At 51.9% G+C, this 13,828-nt stretch overlaps 1 protein-coding gene across 1 annotated transcript; it reads left to right on the top strand.

Annotated features, from left to right (window-relative positions):
* Positions 1 to 7,751: 7,751 nt before the first annotated feature.
* Positions 7,752 to 13,333, top strand: GPR61 (G protein-coupled receptor 61). The gene is made up of 2 exons (XM_003308266.6): positions 7,752 to 7,839; positions 10,311 to 13,333. Exon 2 carries the CDS (start codon positions 10,912 to 10,914, stop codon positions 12,265 to 12,267), a length of 1,356 nt encoding a protein of 451 aa, XP_003308314.1. The 5' UTR covers positions 7,752 to 7,839; positions 10,311 to 10,911; the 3' UTR covers positions 12,268 to 13,333.
* Positions 13,334 to 13,828: the final 495 nt, after the last annotated feature.

Raw genomic sequence — 13,828 nt, 5'->3', positions numbered from 1 at the left:
AGCCGGGGCTCCGAAAAGCTGGGAGAGCAGCCCAAAGCGTACTGCCCACTAAATGTGGATGCACCCTGGACCGCCGGTTCAGGCCTCCTTCTGGGACACCAGTCGGCCCATCTCTTCCTCATAAGCTCTTAGGAGTAGGAGGGATTTTATTTAACGAGCCAGGGCCCTCTCGCCTGGTCCTCCCAGCCGACTGTGATGGTGTAAAAAGGTCAGGGTCCACAGGACCACCATAGGACCACGGTCTCCAGGAGGGAGAAGGCAGGTGGCGGTTGGGCGGGGAGAAGCCTGTCACCGGGGACTGCAGTCAACTCTTTGCAGCTCTGTGGCCAACACTGCCCCCTTGTGGTTGCTGGCTGTCAAGGCAGTCTGGGGGCCGGAAATGGAGCGGCTGGGGTCCTCTTTCCCATCCAGGACCTCACCCTCTAGGAACCCCTGCCTCGTGCGATGCTGATTTACATCCTCCAGGGATACCCCTCCAGGGGAGGCCATCCAGGAGACTGAGCTTCCACTTGCCATTCTGCAGTAGGGTCCCCAGGCATGTGGGTGAGGGCTGACCACCTCCCGGGCGCCCAGAAACCCCAGGGGCCACTCACAAGCTATCTCTGGATCCCCAAGGAGTCCCCGAGAGTTCTAGGTCTGGAAGTCTGTCCCTCCCTTCAACCAATGGGCATAAGAGTCGGGGGGGGTGCTATTTTTAGGTGGGGCAGGAACGCAGGGAGAGGACTTTGGAGGGAAGGAGATGTCTGGGAAAGAGGTCACAGGACCAGTATCATTGTGCTCAGTGGTGTCCAGCCTGGACAGGGAAGAGTCAGGTTCCCTTGGGCTCAGCAGGGGTTGGCTTGGCTGAGGATGAGATGGTTAGGGGCGACTGACCCAGAGACATAGAGCAGGGGTGCCCCCCAGAGTCAGACACCAGGCACTGCTGGGAGTGTTCTGTGGAGCTCTCAGTTGGGAAACCCAGCCCAGTTCTTTGTTTTCAGGCCAGGGCCAAAGAAGTAGGCCTTGAACTGGGCGTTCCAGGGTGGAAGGACCAGCCGATAGTCCAGATGCCATGTCCTCTCAGGACAGGCTGGACAGCTTCTTATGATATCATTACTCTATAGGGAGAATTTCCTGGCACTCAAATTACCACTCCACCTTTTCCCCTCCTCTCCGAAGAATGGACATGGTCACTCATGAGTACCTGGGCCAAAGATCCTCAGAGCCCCACCTAAGAAACATGAGAGTCATTTGATGCTGTATCACTTCATCTGTGACCTCCCCTTTCTCCTGAGTGCACTCTGTCACACATTCACATGCACTATCTCCTTGATGACCTATATGGATTTTTATTTCTCCCTCTGGGCCTGAATGACAAGGAAAATCCCTCGTCTCTGATTCAGCCCCTTGCTCTGGAACTTGTGGGTTCAGTAAATACTTATCAAAGGACCCACCAAAAGACAGGAGGCTGGGCCTGGAATCCCAGCATTTTGGGAGGCCAAGGTGGGAGGATTGCTTGAGCCCAGGAGTTTGAGACCAGCCTGGGCAACATGGCGAGACTCCCATCACTATAGGCGGGCAGATCACGAGGTCAGGAGATTGAGACTGTCCTGGCTAACATGGCGAAACCCCGTCTCTACTAAAAAAAAAAAAAAAAAAAAAAAAAATTAGCCGTGTGTGGTGGTGGGCGCCTGTAGTCCCAGCTACTCGGGAGGCTGAGGCCGGGGAATGGCGTGAACCCAGGAGGTGGGGCTTGCAGTGAGCCAAGATCGTGCCGGTGCACTCCAGCCTGGGCGATAAAGCGAGACTCCATCTCAAAAATAAAATAATAAGATAAAATAAAATAAAATAAAATAAATAAAAATAAAAAATTAGCTGGGTGTGGTGGCACACCTGTGGTCCCAGCTACTCGGGAGGCCGAAGCAGGAGGATCACTTGAGCCTGGGAGGTCGAGACTGCAGTGAGCCATGTCTGCGCCACTGCACACTCCAGCCTGGGTTTCAGAAAGAGACTCTATCTTTAAAAAAAAGAAAAAAAAAAAAAAAAAGATAGGGGATGGGCACATCTGTGGCCTTATGTTTCCCTGCTCAAGACATTTTGCTATGTTGACTTCTCAGTCTGGCTTCTCAGCCTGGCTTGCAAGGGGCGCAGTCCCATAAACCTACCTTTCTATTCTCACTTCTTCCCTACATCCAGATTATTTTTCAGTCAAATTGGAGAACTCACAGTGCCCTAATATTTCCTAAACTTGCTATTTCCATATTTTTGGTAGGCCTTCTTTTTCCATCTAGACTACTGTCCTCAGCCTCTTTCAGTTACTCACAGTTAAAATCCTACTCCTCCTTTAAGACCCATGCCACTTCCTTCATGAAGTGTTCCTAGATTTCATGAGGAAGTAAGTTCACTTTTTCCTTTGAATCTCCCCAGCAATTTCACCATCCCTTGACACTTACAGCCTGCATTGTCCCCATCCTAGACATAAGCACCAAGAAGGCAAGTCTGTATTTGTTTAATCTTTGTAACCCTCTTCCTCACTTCCTATACAGAGCTTTGCATATAGTAGTTGCTCAATAAACATGTCTTGAATGGAGTGACATAGAGCCTGCAGTTTGGGCTGCTAGGAGCTGAAGGAGGTGGGAATAGGGTGCTCCCAGGCTTCAGGAGACCATAGGAATGTACTCAAAATGGGGAGACAAGGACAGTACAGAGGTAAGTGGGGTGTCTGGGCCTTCTCAGAACCTTGCTGGGGAGGAGGAGCTGAAGAAAACAGACAGCTGGGAGGTCCTAGGGATATGGTGGGTTGAGGAAGGGCCCCAGGAACCCAGATGTGCACCATTAATGACAAGCTGAAAAAAGGAGCAGGACTCCGGAGGCTTGGGTTCTGGTTGCACCTCCTTTACCCTCTAGCTGTGTAGCCTAGCCCTGGGCAAGTTCCCTTTCCACTCTAGGCCTGTTCATCTGTAAAATCAGGAGTTAGACACCTGACCTCCTGTGATCCTTTCAGCTTTGCTACTCTGGCCCTATGTCAAGCTTCTGAAGCAGGGTTGTGCTGAGCAGTGGGGATTTGTGTCTGCCTCCCCAGGCTTCTGCACCGGGGATGACCCCACCCAGGTCCTGGACAGTATTTCCCAGAGAAGGGGACAGAGCCCAAAGCCATGGGGAAGGAGGTACGTGGCCTGGGTAAGCTGCGTCCTGGCTTGGAGGATGTGAAAGAAGTTCCAGGGGGAGATAACTCCCCTCCAATTCAGAGCAATTAAAGTGCCAAGTTTTCAGGCCCCAGGGAAGGGTTTTGGGGAACTCCCCTTTCCATAACTGTGCTTCCCTGTCTTCTTCCTTGCCTCATCCCCATAGTATAGATCTGGGGTTTGAACCCCAGTTGCTCAACTGTGTGGCTCTGCAAAAGTCACTTAACCTCTCTAAGCCCCAGTGTCCATATCTGTAAATGGAATCATTGAGACTAACAGAAAAGATTGTGTAAGACTACTCACACGAATACGCCTAGTGCTGTGCCTACTGCCAGAGCTCCCTTCCCGAGTCTGGAAAAGGACTGTTAGGGCAGATGGCCCCCAGGCCACAGGGCAAATGACTAATTCTGCTTTGCCCATGCACTGGGTGTAGGGCAGGGCCTGTGGAGGGACAGGCTGATGATGGGAAGGTTGGATGGGAAGAACATGCAGAGGATATGACCCTGATTGCTAGTGAGGAAGGGCCACTCAGCCTGTAGACCTATTTATTGTGTTATTAATAAATAGGAGACCCAGGAGCTCTCTGGGACTTTTCTGTGGGGTTCCAGCATTGAGCCCCTGCTGATGGACAGGAGGTGGGCAGCATGGGAAGGGCCCTGGTCCATAGCAGCCCTGGCCTAAACATGCACTGTGGGTGTTCCTGCCACTCTTTTGAGCCTGGTTCATCCGAGGCCCCCAGTTTCTAATCTGGTTGGGAAGGATTTATTTTTGGGTCCCTGTAACCTAGCAATGGGCTCACATGACCAGTGGCAGCTGCAGGCTGAATATACCATTGGATCTCAGCTCCTGGCAGGGGGTGTAGGCCAGACAGTGGGGGAATAAAGAGAATGGAAGGGCTCTCACCTCTGCTTTCCTCTGCCTCCCTCCTCAGCCCCTCGGCCTGGCTCCCAGATGGTGGGCAGGGTGAGGTGGGTGCTTGGAAAGCAGGCATGGCTGGTGCTGGTACAGGGGGGCTCCAGGAAGCCAGGAACTGAGCTGTGGTGGGGAGGTCCCAGCTGTAAGCCTGCTGTCTGGTTGGCAGGGGCGGGGGGGTTGGGTGCCCATGCGGATGGAGGTGGATGCCAAGAGGACACAATGCCAGCAGCTTGGCGGGGGAGGCCTGGCTAGGGAGTAGGCGGCTGACAGGCAGTCTATGTTGTGGGATCTCAGGGACATCCCTGGTCGATGCTGGAATCCCAACGTTCTGCTTCTTCTCTTTGTTCCCTGTTAAATTGTTAATATTCCTGGGAGAGAACACATTAAGCTGCTATCAGTGCAAATGGGTTTATCAACCTCTTTCCTGAGAGCAGATTCTGACACAAGGCAGAGAAGGAGGGTAGTGGGTGCCACTGAGCAGGCAAGGGGCTCTAGGGAGGGGGCAGTGGCAACATAAGAAGTCTTCAATGTTTATTGAAGAAGTGGATGGATGAATGAAAGATAAACTTGATTGGCTTCCAGGTCTCATCCTGGGGCAGAAAAGGGTGGATGGGCAGACACGACCCTGTCACGAGGTGCTGGTGCACAAGGGTTGGGTAAAACTGTACCAGGGAGCAAGTCTAGGATGCAAAGATCAGTCCTCAGCAGGAAGGGCCCTGCCATGATACCAAGGGAAGGGGTGCCACTGTTGGAAACAGGGCCTGGTCCCCGTCCTGTAACAGGATTCCCTTCCTGGGTGTGTGCACAGCATAGTGAGCCATGGATCTCTTATGTGGTTTGGGGGATCACACTCAGTTTCTCCATCTTGGTCTTCTTGCCCCCTCCATTGTGCTAAGCTTTACTAAAAGGAGGGACTGGCAGGTGGGGTTGGGGGTGTGCTGTCAGTAGCTACTCCACACCCTGACTGAGATCATTTAATAAGATACAGCATAAGAAGTGCCTCCCAAAGTGGGCCTTCAAGAACTAGTAGCATTATTCTTATTATTATTTATTATTATTATTTTTTGAGACACAGTCTCACTCTTATTGCCCAGGCTGGAGTGCAATGGTGCGATCTCAGATCACTGCAACCTCCACCTCCTGGGTTCAAGCGATTCTCCTGCCTCAGCCTCCTGAGTAGCTGGGATTACAGGCATGTGCCACCATGCCTAGCTAATTTTTGTATTTTTAGTAGAGACGGGGTTTCGCCATGTTGGCCAGGCTGGTCTTGAACTCCTGATCTCAAATCATCTGCCCGCCTCAGCCTCCCAAAGTGCTGGAATTACAGGCGTGAGCCACTGTGCCCAGCCAGCATGATTATTATTATTATTATTTATTATTTGCCCACAGGCTAGAATAAGCAGTTCCCCCGCCGACCTCCTGAGCCAAGATGGTTCCAACAGCTGGAACATGCTGCCTCTTTGGTACTGCCTTTCCCAATAGCTCTCTGGGAGGGGCTTCAGGACACGGACGCCTTGCCTGCTGGCCACCACATGAGCTGTGATTACCTGTGCTAGCTCCCTGAAGCTGGAGAGGCAGGCTATGTTTGTTTTGCAGGCTCCCTACCACTATTAGATAAGCTTGGAAGTGAAGAATTTTGCCCATTTTCACAGACAGCCAACTCACAGGCCAAGGTCTTACCACCAACCAATAGAATGGCACCAAACTGGGACCAAGGTTTTCTGACTCCAGTCTAGCGCTCTTTCTAAAATCCTGTTCCAGTGGGCCCAGGTCTGCTCCAGTTCTTATTGAATCCCTTGGAAGGGGCCATGCCAGTCTGGGCTGGGGCCCTGCAGGAAGAATGTGGGTGCTGAGCAGGGACAGGCTTTACCTAATCCCAGACAATCTGCTTGATGCCAAATTAATCTTGCCAACACAACAGCACAGGGCTTCCTAAAAATCACTTTGCTGTCTACAGGTTTTCAATTTGGTATTTCCATTTGAATTTCTTGTACTCAGGTATGCCTAATTTTGAGGTCTGTTTTAGGCTTTCTGGAAGGCAGTGACTACTTCTATGAAGATAGCTTTTAGGGCTGTAGTCCACAGTCTTGTGTCAGGCCACTGGAGAGGCCACAGAACGAAGGGAGAAGGAGGAGGAAATACTTGGACTTCAAACAGATCTGGGTTCAAATATCAGCTCTTGCACTTATTAGCTGTGTGATTTGGGGAAAGTCACTTCTCCTCCAGCACCCGGTTCCTCACTTATAAAATAGGGCAAGTCATGGCTGCCTCATAGATTGGTGTGGGGATCAAAGAAACTGTATGTAAAGGGCCTGACACTCATAACAGCTCAAAAAGTGGTGGCTGGTGACAGCGGCACTTGCTGCATCGGCTCTTGGTTTGTCAGTGGCCTCTTTGTTTTTGACCTGGGGCTTGGGGCAGCCAACTTGTCCCAGTGAGGTCCTTGGGTAACTCATTGTTCTTATGGCTCTTTGGGTTGGGTCTGGTAAACAATTCCAGAATTCCCTTTTTCCTTCTTAGAGGCAGAAGGAGTCCCTAGATAGGCAAGTCTCAGGGAAGCAGGCTCTGGAGTAGGGGATCATGCCTGAATTCCCTGTTTAGACTCATGGCTCTGCCATGTGGAGCTATGTGGCTTTGAGCAATCTCTTTATCTCTCTGGGTCTCAGAAACATGGATACCTTGGCCAGTAGGATGTCCTACAGCTTTGCAATGTTAGGATTCTATCCTTGGGTATCAGTCATGTACCCGGGTAAATGATCATTTTCTTCATAGCTAGAGGGAGGCCATGCCCCTTCATTGCGTCTCTGAAGGCCCATCATGCCACAGATGGGCGATGCTCAGTGGCTGATGCTACCTAGCTCTGTCCAGTCCCACAAATCCAGATCAGTGTGAGCATTCCTGAGTCCCTGGCCCCCACTCTGTCTCCTTCAGGAAGCAGTGTTGTGGTGGTTCCCATGGTGGCTCGGGGGGATGTTAGATCCTCCTGCCCCCTCCCTGCCAATCTCCATCAGCCCTCACAGCCCCAGTTCCAATAAACATACAATCTAAGCAAATAATAGTAATGTGCTTTTGGGAGGCAAGGGCAGGGTTAAGACAAAGCCTTCAGCTGCCCTTCAAACCTGAGTGCTGCTCCTAAACCTGTCCCCCATACGCATTAGGCAGCTTCCAAAGGGGCCAAACCTTGGACCATCCCCTGGAGCCTCAGCCGCCTCCCTGGCCTAAGCCTTGGGGCCCTGGGTCTGCGCTGACCTGCCTGCATCAGCACCTTGGTTCTCATGTCACACAGAACCATGCATCTCGCCTATCTTCTCTTTGAACTGCTAAGAAATCAAAGCCAAAATGCAACTTGCCCAAGGTCACACGGCTAGTAAGTGCCATAGCCAGGCCTTAAACCTGGATTTTCTGACTCCATGTACTTTTTTTTTACTTCATCAGGCTGGTCAAGAGGGTCTCCCCTACCTATCATTTCCTGGCCCCACGAAATTTTTGAGACGCAATCCAGCAGCCTGAGAGAAGTGAGAGGAGTTGAGCTCACTGCCAGGCACCTTGCCTGGGGCATTGGTGCCCACCTTTTTGCTCCAGAAGTGACTCTGAGGGGCTGGGTGGGAAGCAGGAGGCCATTAGGACCCAGAGGCTCTCGGAGCACTCTGCTTTGCCGGCTGCCTCTCACCGCTCACTGCAGTGCTTCAGGCTTCAGCAGCCTTGGAGAAGCATCAGCTGAGAGGAGCTATCACATGGGAGCCGGGACTGCTCAGCAAAGGTAGGAGTTGCCGACTAGGCCAGGAATGGGGGCCAGACCCAGAGCCTGGTGGTGAGTGCCAAGGTATCCCCACAGAAGGGTGGCTTTCCAAGGACCAGCCCTGCCTACATTCTGGTGAGCAGTTTGATCAGGAGATGGGCTCTCAGGTATCCCAAAGGCGGTATTGGGGTGTGGGCATCTCTGAAGCCCAGAGCTGGGGGGTTGATCATCTCCTGCCAGCAGGAATACCCACATCCTGCAGACAAACAGCATTCTCCATCTGTCTTGCTCCATGTCATGGACATGGGTCTCCCACATTCTAGGAATGGGCCCTTCAGCATACAGGCTGATGGGCAACTGTGTCCTGGGCGTGGGCAACTCTGCTGAGGAGAGGTGTTGTAGCTCCCTGGAAATCTTCCCTAGCTTAGGAGGGGCACGCTCTTGTCTGAAGGAAGGCCAGGCTCAGGTCTTTGGGATGGAAGCTCTGGATCTGGAAAACAGGTGCATGTGAATCCCAATACCTCTGTGGCCTTGGGCTGGGCACTTATGCACATCTTGCATCCTGTAACTTGACCATGCCCCTGCTAGAGGCCCAGACCTCAGGCCCTAGTGGCAAAGCCTTCTAGGTACTGAAGGTCCTGGAGGTAAGAGGGGTGCTGTTGGAAGTAAGTAGTGGGGGAAGGAAAGCATCTGTTGGGGGAGTAGGCATAATGATATGACCTGGGAGAGGAGTGAGGCTCCCTGGGTTTCACCTATGAAACTGTTACACCACAGCCCTCCCCTCCATAACCCCAGTCCATTAGTGAGGGAGTGCCCATTAGCCAAATACACTGATCTGTCTGTTAAGAGGTAAATTGGAATCCTGGCATTTAGGAGTCACTGTGGAGACACTGGCAAGCTTGAGGGAGCTATGAAAAAGAGCAATGTCCAATGCCTTCTTGCTCAGGGCTCCATCATGGCTTCGTGGCATCCCTCCAGCTCCACGTGGAAACCAGGTCTGCTTCCCTCCGTCTGGGACTCTTGATGTCCATCCAGACATGGTGGGCCTCTCCTCCTTCAGCCACCAGGGAGGGACTCCGAACCACATCCTCTGGGCCTCACTCACAGACAGAAGGGATAGGTAAATCAGAGCATGGAGAGTAAGAAGGAAGGATGCTTCTCCTAGCATTTCTTTCAGGCATTTTTCCTGGTAGACTCTAATGAGAAGCTGATGTCTCACTTTTGTGCCCGCTCTTCAACTTCTCTGCAGACTCTAAGTCTCTGTGGGCATCTTAACTGTGAAATGAGCTTTCTGTGTCCCTAGAGAGAGGCACGTCTCTAGGCAGTTGCCCAAAGTTAGGGCTTCCTCAAGTCCAGGAACCCCGGCTATCCTTTCCACAAGAGAGTCCCTTGGCTGGCACACAGCTGGCTGACTGAGTGTTCTTGGAGTTTGTCCTAGGGGGCAGGGATTCAACTACCAATTTGAGTTTGATTCAATTCACAAAATTGTATCCAGCACCTATTGCATGTATAGCATGTTAGAAGTTGGATTGGTGTAAGGTTTATGGAAACACCAAAAACCAAAGGTGACTGTAAGGCTATAACTGTGGAGGAGAGTGGGGCCCATCTTGCCATGTGATCCTCTTTATTGCAGCCATAGAAATGATGGGTTTTTAAACTAAGCAACCTCAGTGCCTCCTCCCTACTTCTTGTTCTGTGACTGTAGTAACAGTCTAGAACCAATGCAGCTCTTGGTCAGGGATCCTCCAAGGGTCAGCTCCAGAGATCAGAGATTTGGGGATCTGGGGAGCAGGAGGTTGGTAGCAGCTCCTTTCCCACAAGAGGGGCACAGTGGCCTTGAAGAGTTCATGAGTGGGTGGAGAAGGGCAGCTTGAAGCAACTTCTGGCTTTGGGAGCAGTGGAGGCTGGATGAGCTGGCCTCCCAGTTTCCTTCCAGACGGGACATTTTGTTTTCACTGCTCCTACTCAACATTCCCAAAGTGGCAGCTCTTTGTGCTGGGAGTAGTGATGTCAAAAGAGCCTAAAGCACAGCTCCCCTTTTCAGATGATAACCCTAGGGCAACAAGAGACAGTTTTAGAGACAGCTGAAATTCAACAACTATTTACTGGATGCCTATTATAGTCCAGCCGGCACGGAGGGCACCTTCACATATGGCATGGCACAGTGGGCAAGAGTACTGGACCTGGGGCCAGACTGCCCAGGTGGGTGCCCAGCCCTTGCCGCTTACTAGCTGTGCGACCTTGGGTAAGTTACTTAACCTTTCTAGACCTCAGTTTCATCTCTTGCAAAATGGAGATAAAAATATTATCTACTTCATAGGGTTGTGTGAGGAATAAAATGAGTTAATACAGGTAGAGTGCTGAGAACAGGGTCTGGCATGTGGAAAACGCCGTATCAATGCTACTGCTTGTCATTAGTATTATTATTAACAAATCACGCAGGATCCAGAAACACAGTTGTGAAGCAAGTGTTCTTCCTTTCATTTTTACAGATGGATTTATGAGGAAACTGAAATTCAGAAGATTCACAGAGTTAGTAATGCCCAGAACTGGGACTAGAAACTAAATTTTGTGCTCCTTCTACTCCCCAGCAGCTCTTGCCATTCTGAGGAGACAAGAAATCAGGAAATTTACATAAGGAACCCTAAAACTGAGGCACTATCCCAGAGATCAGCAGGACCCTGGGAAGGAGAAACAGGATTTAGAATCCCCGGCTAACAGTTCTGGAAAGGGTAGAAGGGTATGGAGAACAAGAATGGCAGAAACGAGATGGAAAAGGAAGAGGTGAAGGCCATTCCGAAAGCGGAGTGTTGAGTGGGTCAGGCTCCTGCACCTCTCACGTCTCCTGCTTCTTAGCAGTCACCAAGGCAGACCCTGGAGCTACCTCCGGCCAGAAAGGGGATGAGCTTCTGATCCTTCAGCTGCCTGGCCTGGCGCTCTGTACGCAGACAAACCTGCCCAAGAGGCTCCAGTGGGAGGTGCCCCCTACGAAACCAGGAAGCCTGGGCCTGGGCTCACCATCCCAGGGTCGCTGGACTAGGATGGGGGATGGGCCTGTGACAGGAGGTACCCTGGGTGCCCTCTTTCGGCCCCATGGAGTCCTCACCCATCCCCCAGTCATCAGGGAACTCTTCCACTTTGGGGAGGGTCCCTCAAACCCCAGGTCCCTCTACTGCCAGTGGGGTCCCGGAGGTGGGGCTACGGGATGTTGCTTCAGAATCTGTGGCCCTCTTCTTCATGCTCCTGCTGGACTTGACTGCTGTGGCTGGCAATGCCGCTGTGATGGCCGTGATCGCCAAGACGCCTGCCCTCCGAAAATTTGTCTTCGTCTTCCACCTCTGCCTGGTGGACCTGCTGGCTGCCCTGACCCTCATGCCCCTGGCCATGCTCTCCAGCTCCGCCCTCTTTGACCACGCCCTCTTTGGGGAGGTGGCCTGCCGCCTCTACTTGTTTCTGAGCGTGTGCTTTGTCAGCCTGGCCATCCTCTCGGTGTCAGCCATCAATGTGGAGCGCTACTATTACGTGGTCCACCCCATGCGCTACGAGGTGCGCATGACGCTGGGGCTGGTGGCCTCTGTGCTGGTGGGTGTGTGGGTGAAGGCCTTGGCCATGGCTTCTGTGCCAGTGTTGGGAAGGGTCTCCTGGGAGGAAGGAGCTCCCAGTGTCCCCCCAGGCTGTTCACTCCAATGGAGCCACAGTGCCTACTGCCAGCTTTTTGTGGTGGTCTTTGCTGTCCTTTACTTTCTGTTGCCCCTGCTCCTCATCCTTGTGGTCTACTGCAGCATGTTCCGAGTGGCCCGCGTGGCTGCCATGCAGCACGGGCCGCTGCCCACGTGGATGGAGACACCCCGGCAACGCTCCGAATCTCTCAGCAGCCGCTCCACGATGGTCACCAGCTCGGGGGCCCCCCAGACCACCCCACACCGGACGTTTGGGGGAGGGAAAGCAGCAGTGGTTCTCCTGGCTGTAGGGGGACAGTTCCTGCTCTGTTGGTTGCCCTACTTCTCTTTCCACCTCTATGTTGCCCTGAGTGCTCAGCCCATTTCAACTGGGCAGGTGGAGAGTGTGGTCACCTGGATTGGCTACTTTTGCTTCACTTCCAACCCTTTCTTCTATGGATGTCTCAACCGGCAGATCCGGGGGGAGCTCAGCAAGCAGTTTGTCTGCTTCTTCAAGCCAGCTCCAGAGGAGGAGCTGAGGCTGCCTAGCCGGGAGGGCTCCATTGAGGAGAACTTCCTGCAGTTCCTCCAGGGGACTGGCTGTCCTTCTGAGTCCTGGGTTTCCCGACCCCTACCCAGCCCCAAGCAGGAGCCACCTGCTGTTGACTTTCGAATCCCAGGCCAGATAGCTGAGGAGACCTCTGAGTTCCTGGAGCAGCAACTCACCAGCGACATCATCATGTCAGACAGCTACCTCCGTCCTGCCGCCTCACCCCGGCTGGAGTCATGATGGGCCGCTGGACACTCGGAGGGATATGGGGCTGGGGCCAGTTATGATTGCAAGGACCACCTTGTGGGATCACCTTTTCCCAGCTGGCTAGGGCTGAGGCTGGGGTCTCGCACACAGCTTTTGCTTAGTGTTTCCTGGGTCAGGAACAGAGTCAACAGGATGAACGTGTGCAAAAGCCTTGGACTTGGCTGTGATCTTTGACTGCTAGGGGAGGGAACCTGGGTATGGTGAGACGGTGACGAGAGAAAAGGGTCACAAAGGTGAGGTGAAACCTCTCAATTGGTGAAATTTCCATGCTTCCAGAAGCAGGGAATTCTCTAAGGGTAGGAGTTGGAGGATACAGGGCAGCAGGCCAGGTTTGGAGTTATTCTAGGGGCCATTTAGGATATTTTATTTTTCAGTGTAATTGTCCAGGGCAGTAATTGCACCCAAGCAAGGTAAGAAAATGACCCATGTTTTCTCATTTCCTTGCTAGGTTTAAAAAGAACTAAATTATAGCCAAGTGTTTCCACTTGAGTTAATAGATCATTTTTCTGGTTTTATACCTGAGATTTCCTTAAAATGAGAGGACCAGTAGGGTGTATTCCTTTACTGAGTTTGGCCAGAAACAAGGCAAAATAGAAATTAGGGTACATGGAGTAGAAGATAGGAAAGCTGACTGCAGCTCTCTCTCTCCCACTCTTCAGGAAAAGCCCTTCTGTTCTATTTTTCTGTCTCTCTCCTGCACACAGGAGATCAAGGGTAGAGCCTGATCTTAGCAGAGACAAGAATAAGGCAGGATGGCTTTCCTCTCTTTTAGGAGGAAGAATTAGAATGACTGGGGGTCAGACGGGCGAGGGTGGAGGTTAGCATTTGAATTGGTAAAGTAGCTGGAAACAGAGAGGCCAGGTAATCAGCCTGATCAATAATACTGCGAATCTTTTCTTTCCAGGACTGGCCTCCCTGATCTCTCTCCTCATGGCAGCGACCCACCTCCAGTCCCCTGGACAATCGGGTACAAGAGACTTAAGGTTGGGCATGGGAAGGGTGGGGTTTCCATGATCCATTAAATGCCTTCCTACTCCCATTCATCGCTCTCAAAATTAGCTTCAGTGACAAAGACTTAAATCTCTCTCCTATCTGCAGCACTGGGTTGGAGAGAGGGCACGGGAGTTGGTCTTGGCTGTTCATTGATTGAGACTGTAGGAACTGTGTTGGTTGGTATTGGTGGTGGTATTTTCAACAAACAGGGAATAACTGCAAACTGGACAGGACACCCATCTGGGACCACCTGTCCATCCTACTTCCCTCAATTGAATCAGGTAACACTAACGGGTCAAGGCAGGGCCAGAGGGAGGTGTGGTCTCTATTTGAACAAATTCCTGGCTCACTGAGCATCAAAAGGGGAAATGGGCTGGTGGGAGTGGGATAGTCTCCCATTTAAACAGCTAATAAATAATTTTTATGATAAAAGTTTATACTGATATCAACATTGACTCCTTTAGTTCAATTCAGTGCATAATAGTTGAACACCCACTAGTCCCTGGGACCCACACAGGGCGTGTGGTCATTGCTTTTAAGG

This window comes from Pan troglodytes, chromosome 1 (genome assembly GCF_028858775.2).
Source record: "Pan troglodytes isolate AG18354 chromosome 1, NHGRI_mPanTro3-v2.0_pri, whole genome shotgun sequence".
Taxonomy (NCBI): Eukaryota; Metazoa; Chordata; class Mammalia; order Primates; family Hominidae; genus Pan; species Pan troglodytes.
Note: the sequence above shows the minus strand (reverse complement) of the source record. Positions and strands in the feature narration are given on the sequence as shown.

What these genes read in the sequence shown, in the direction of transcription:
- GPR61 (XM_003308266.6), top strand. Translation starts at nt 10,912, where the DNA reads ATGGAGTCCTCACCCATCCCCCAGTCATCAGGGAACTCTTCCACTTTG.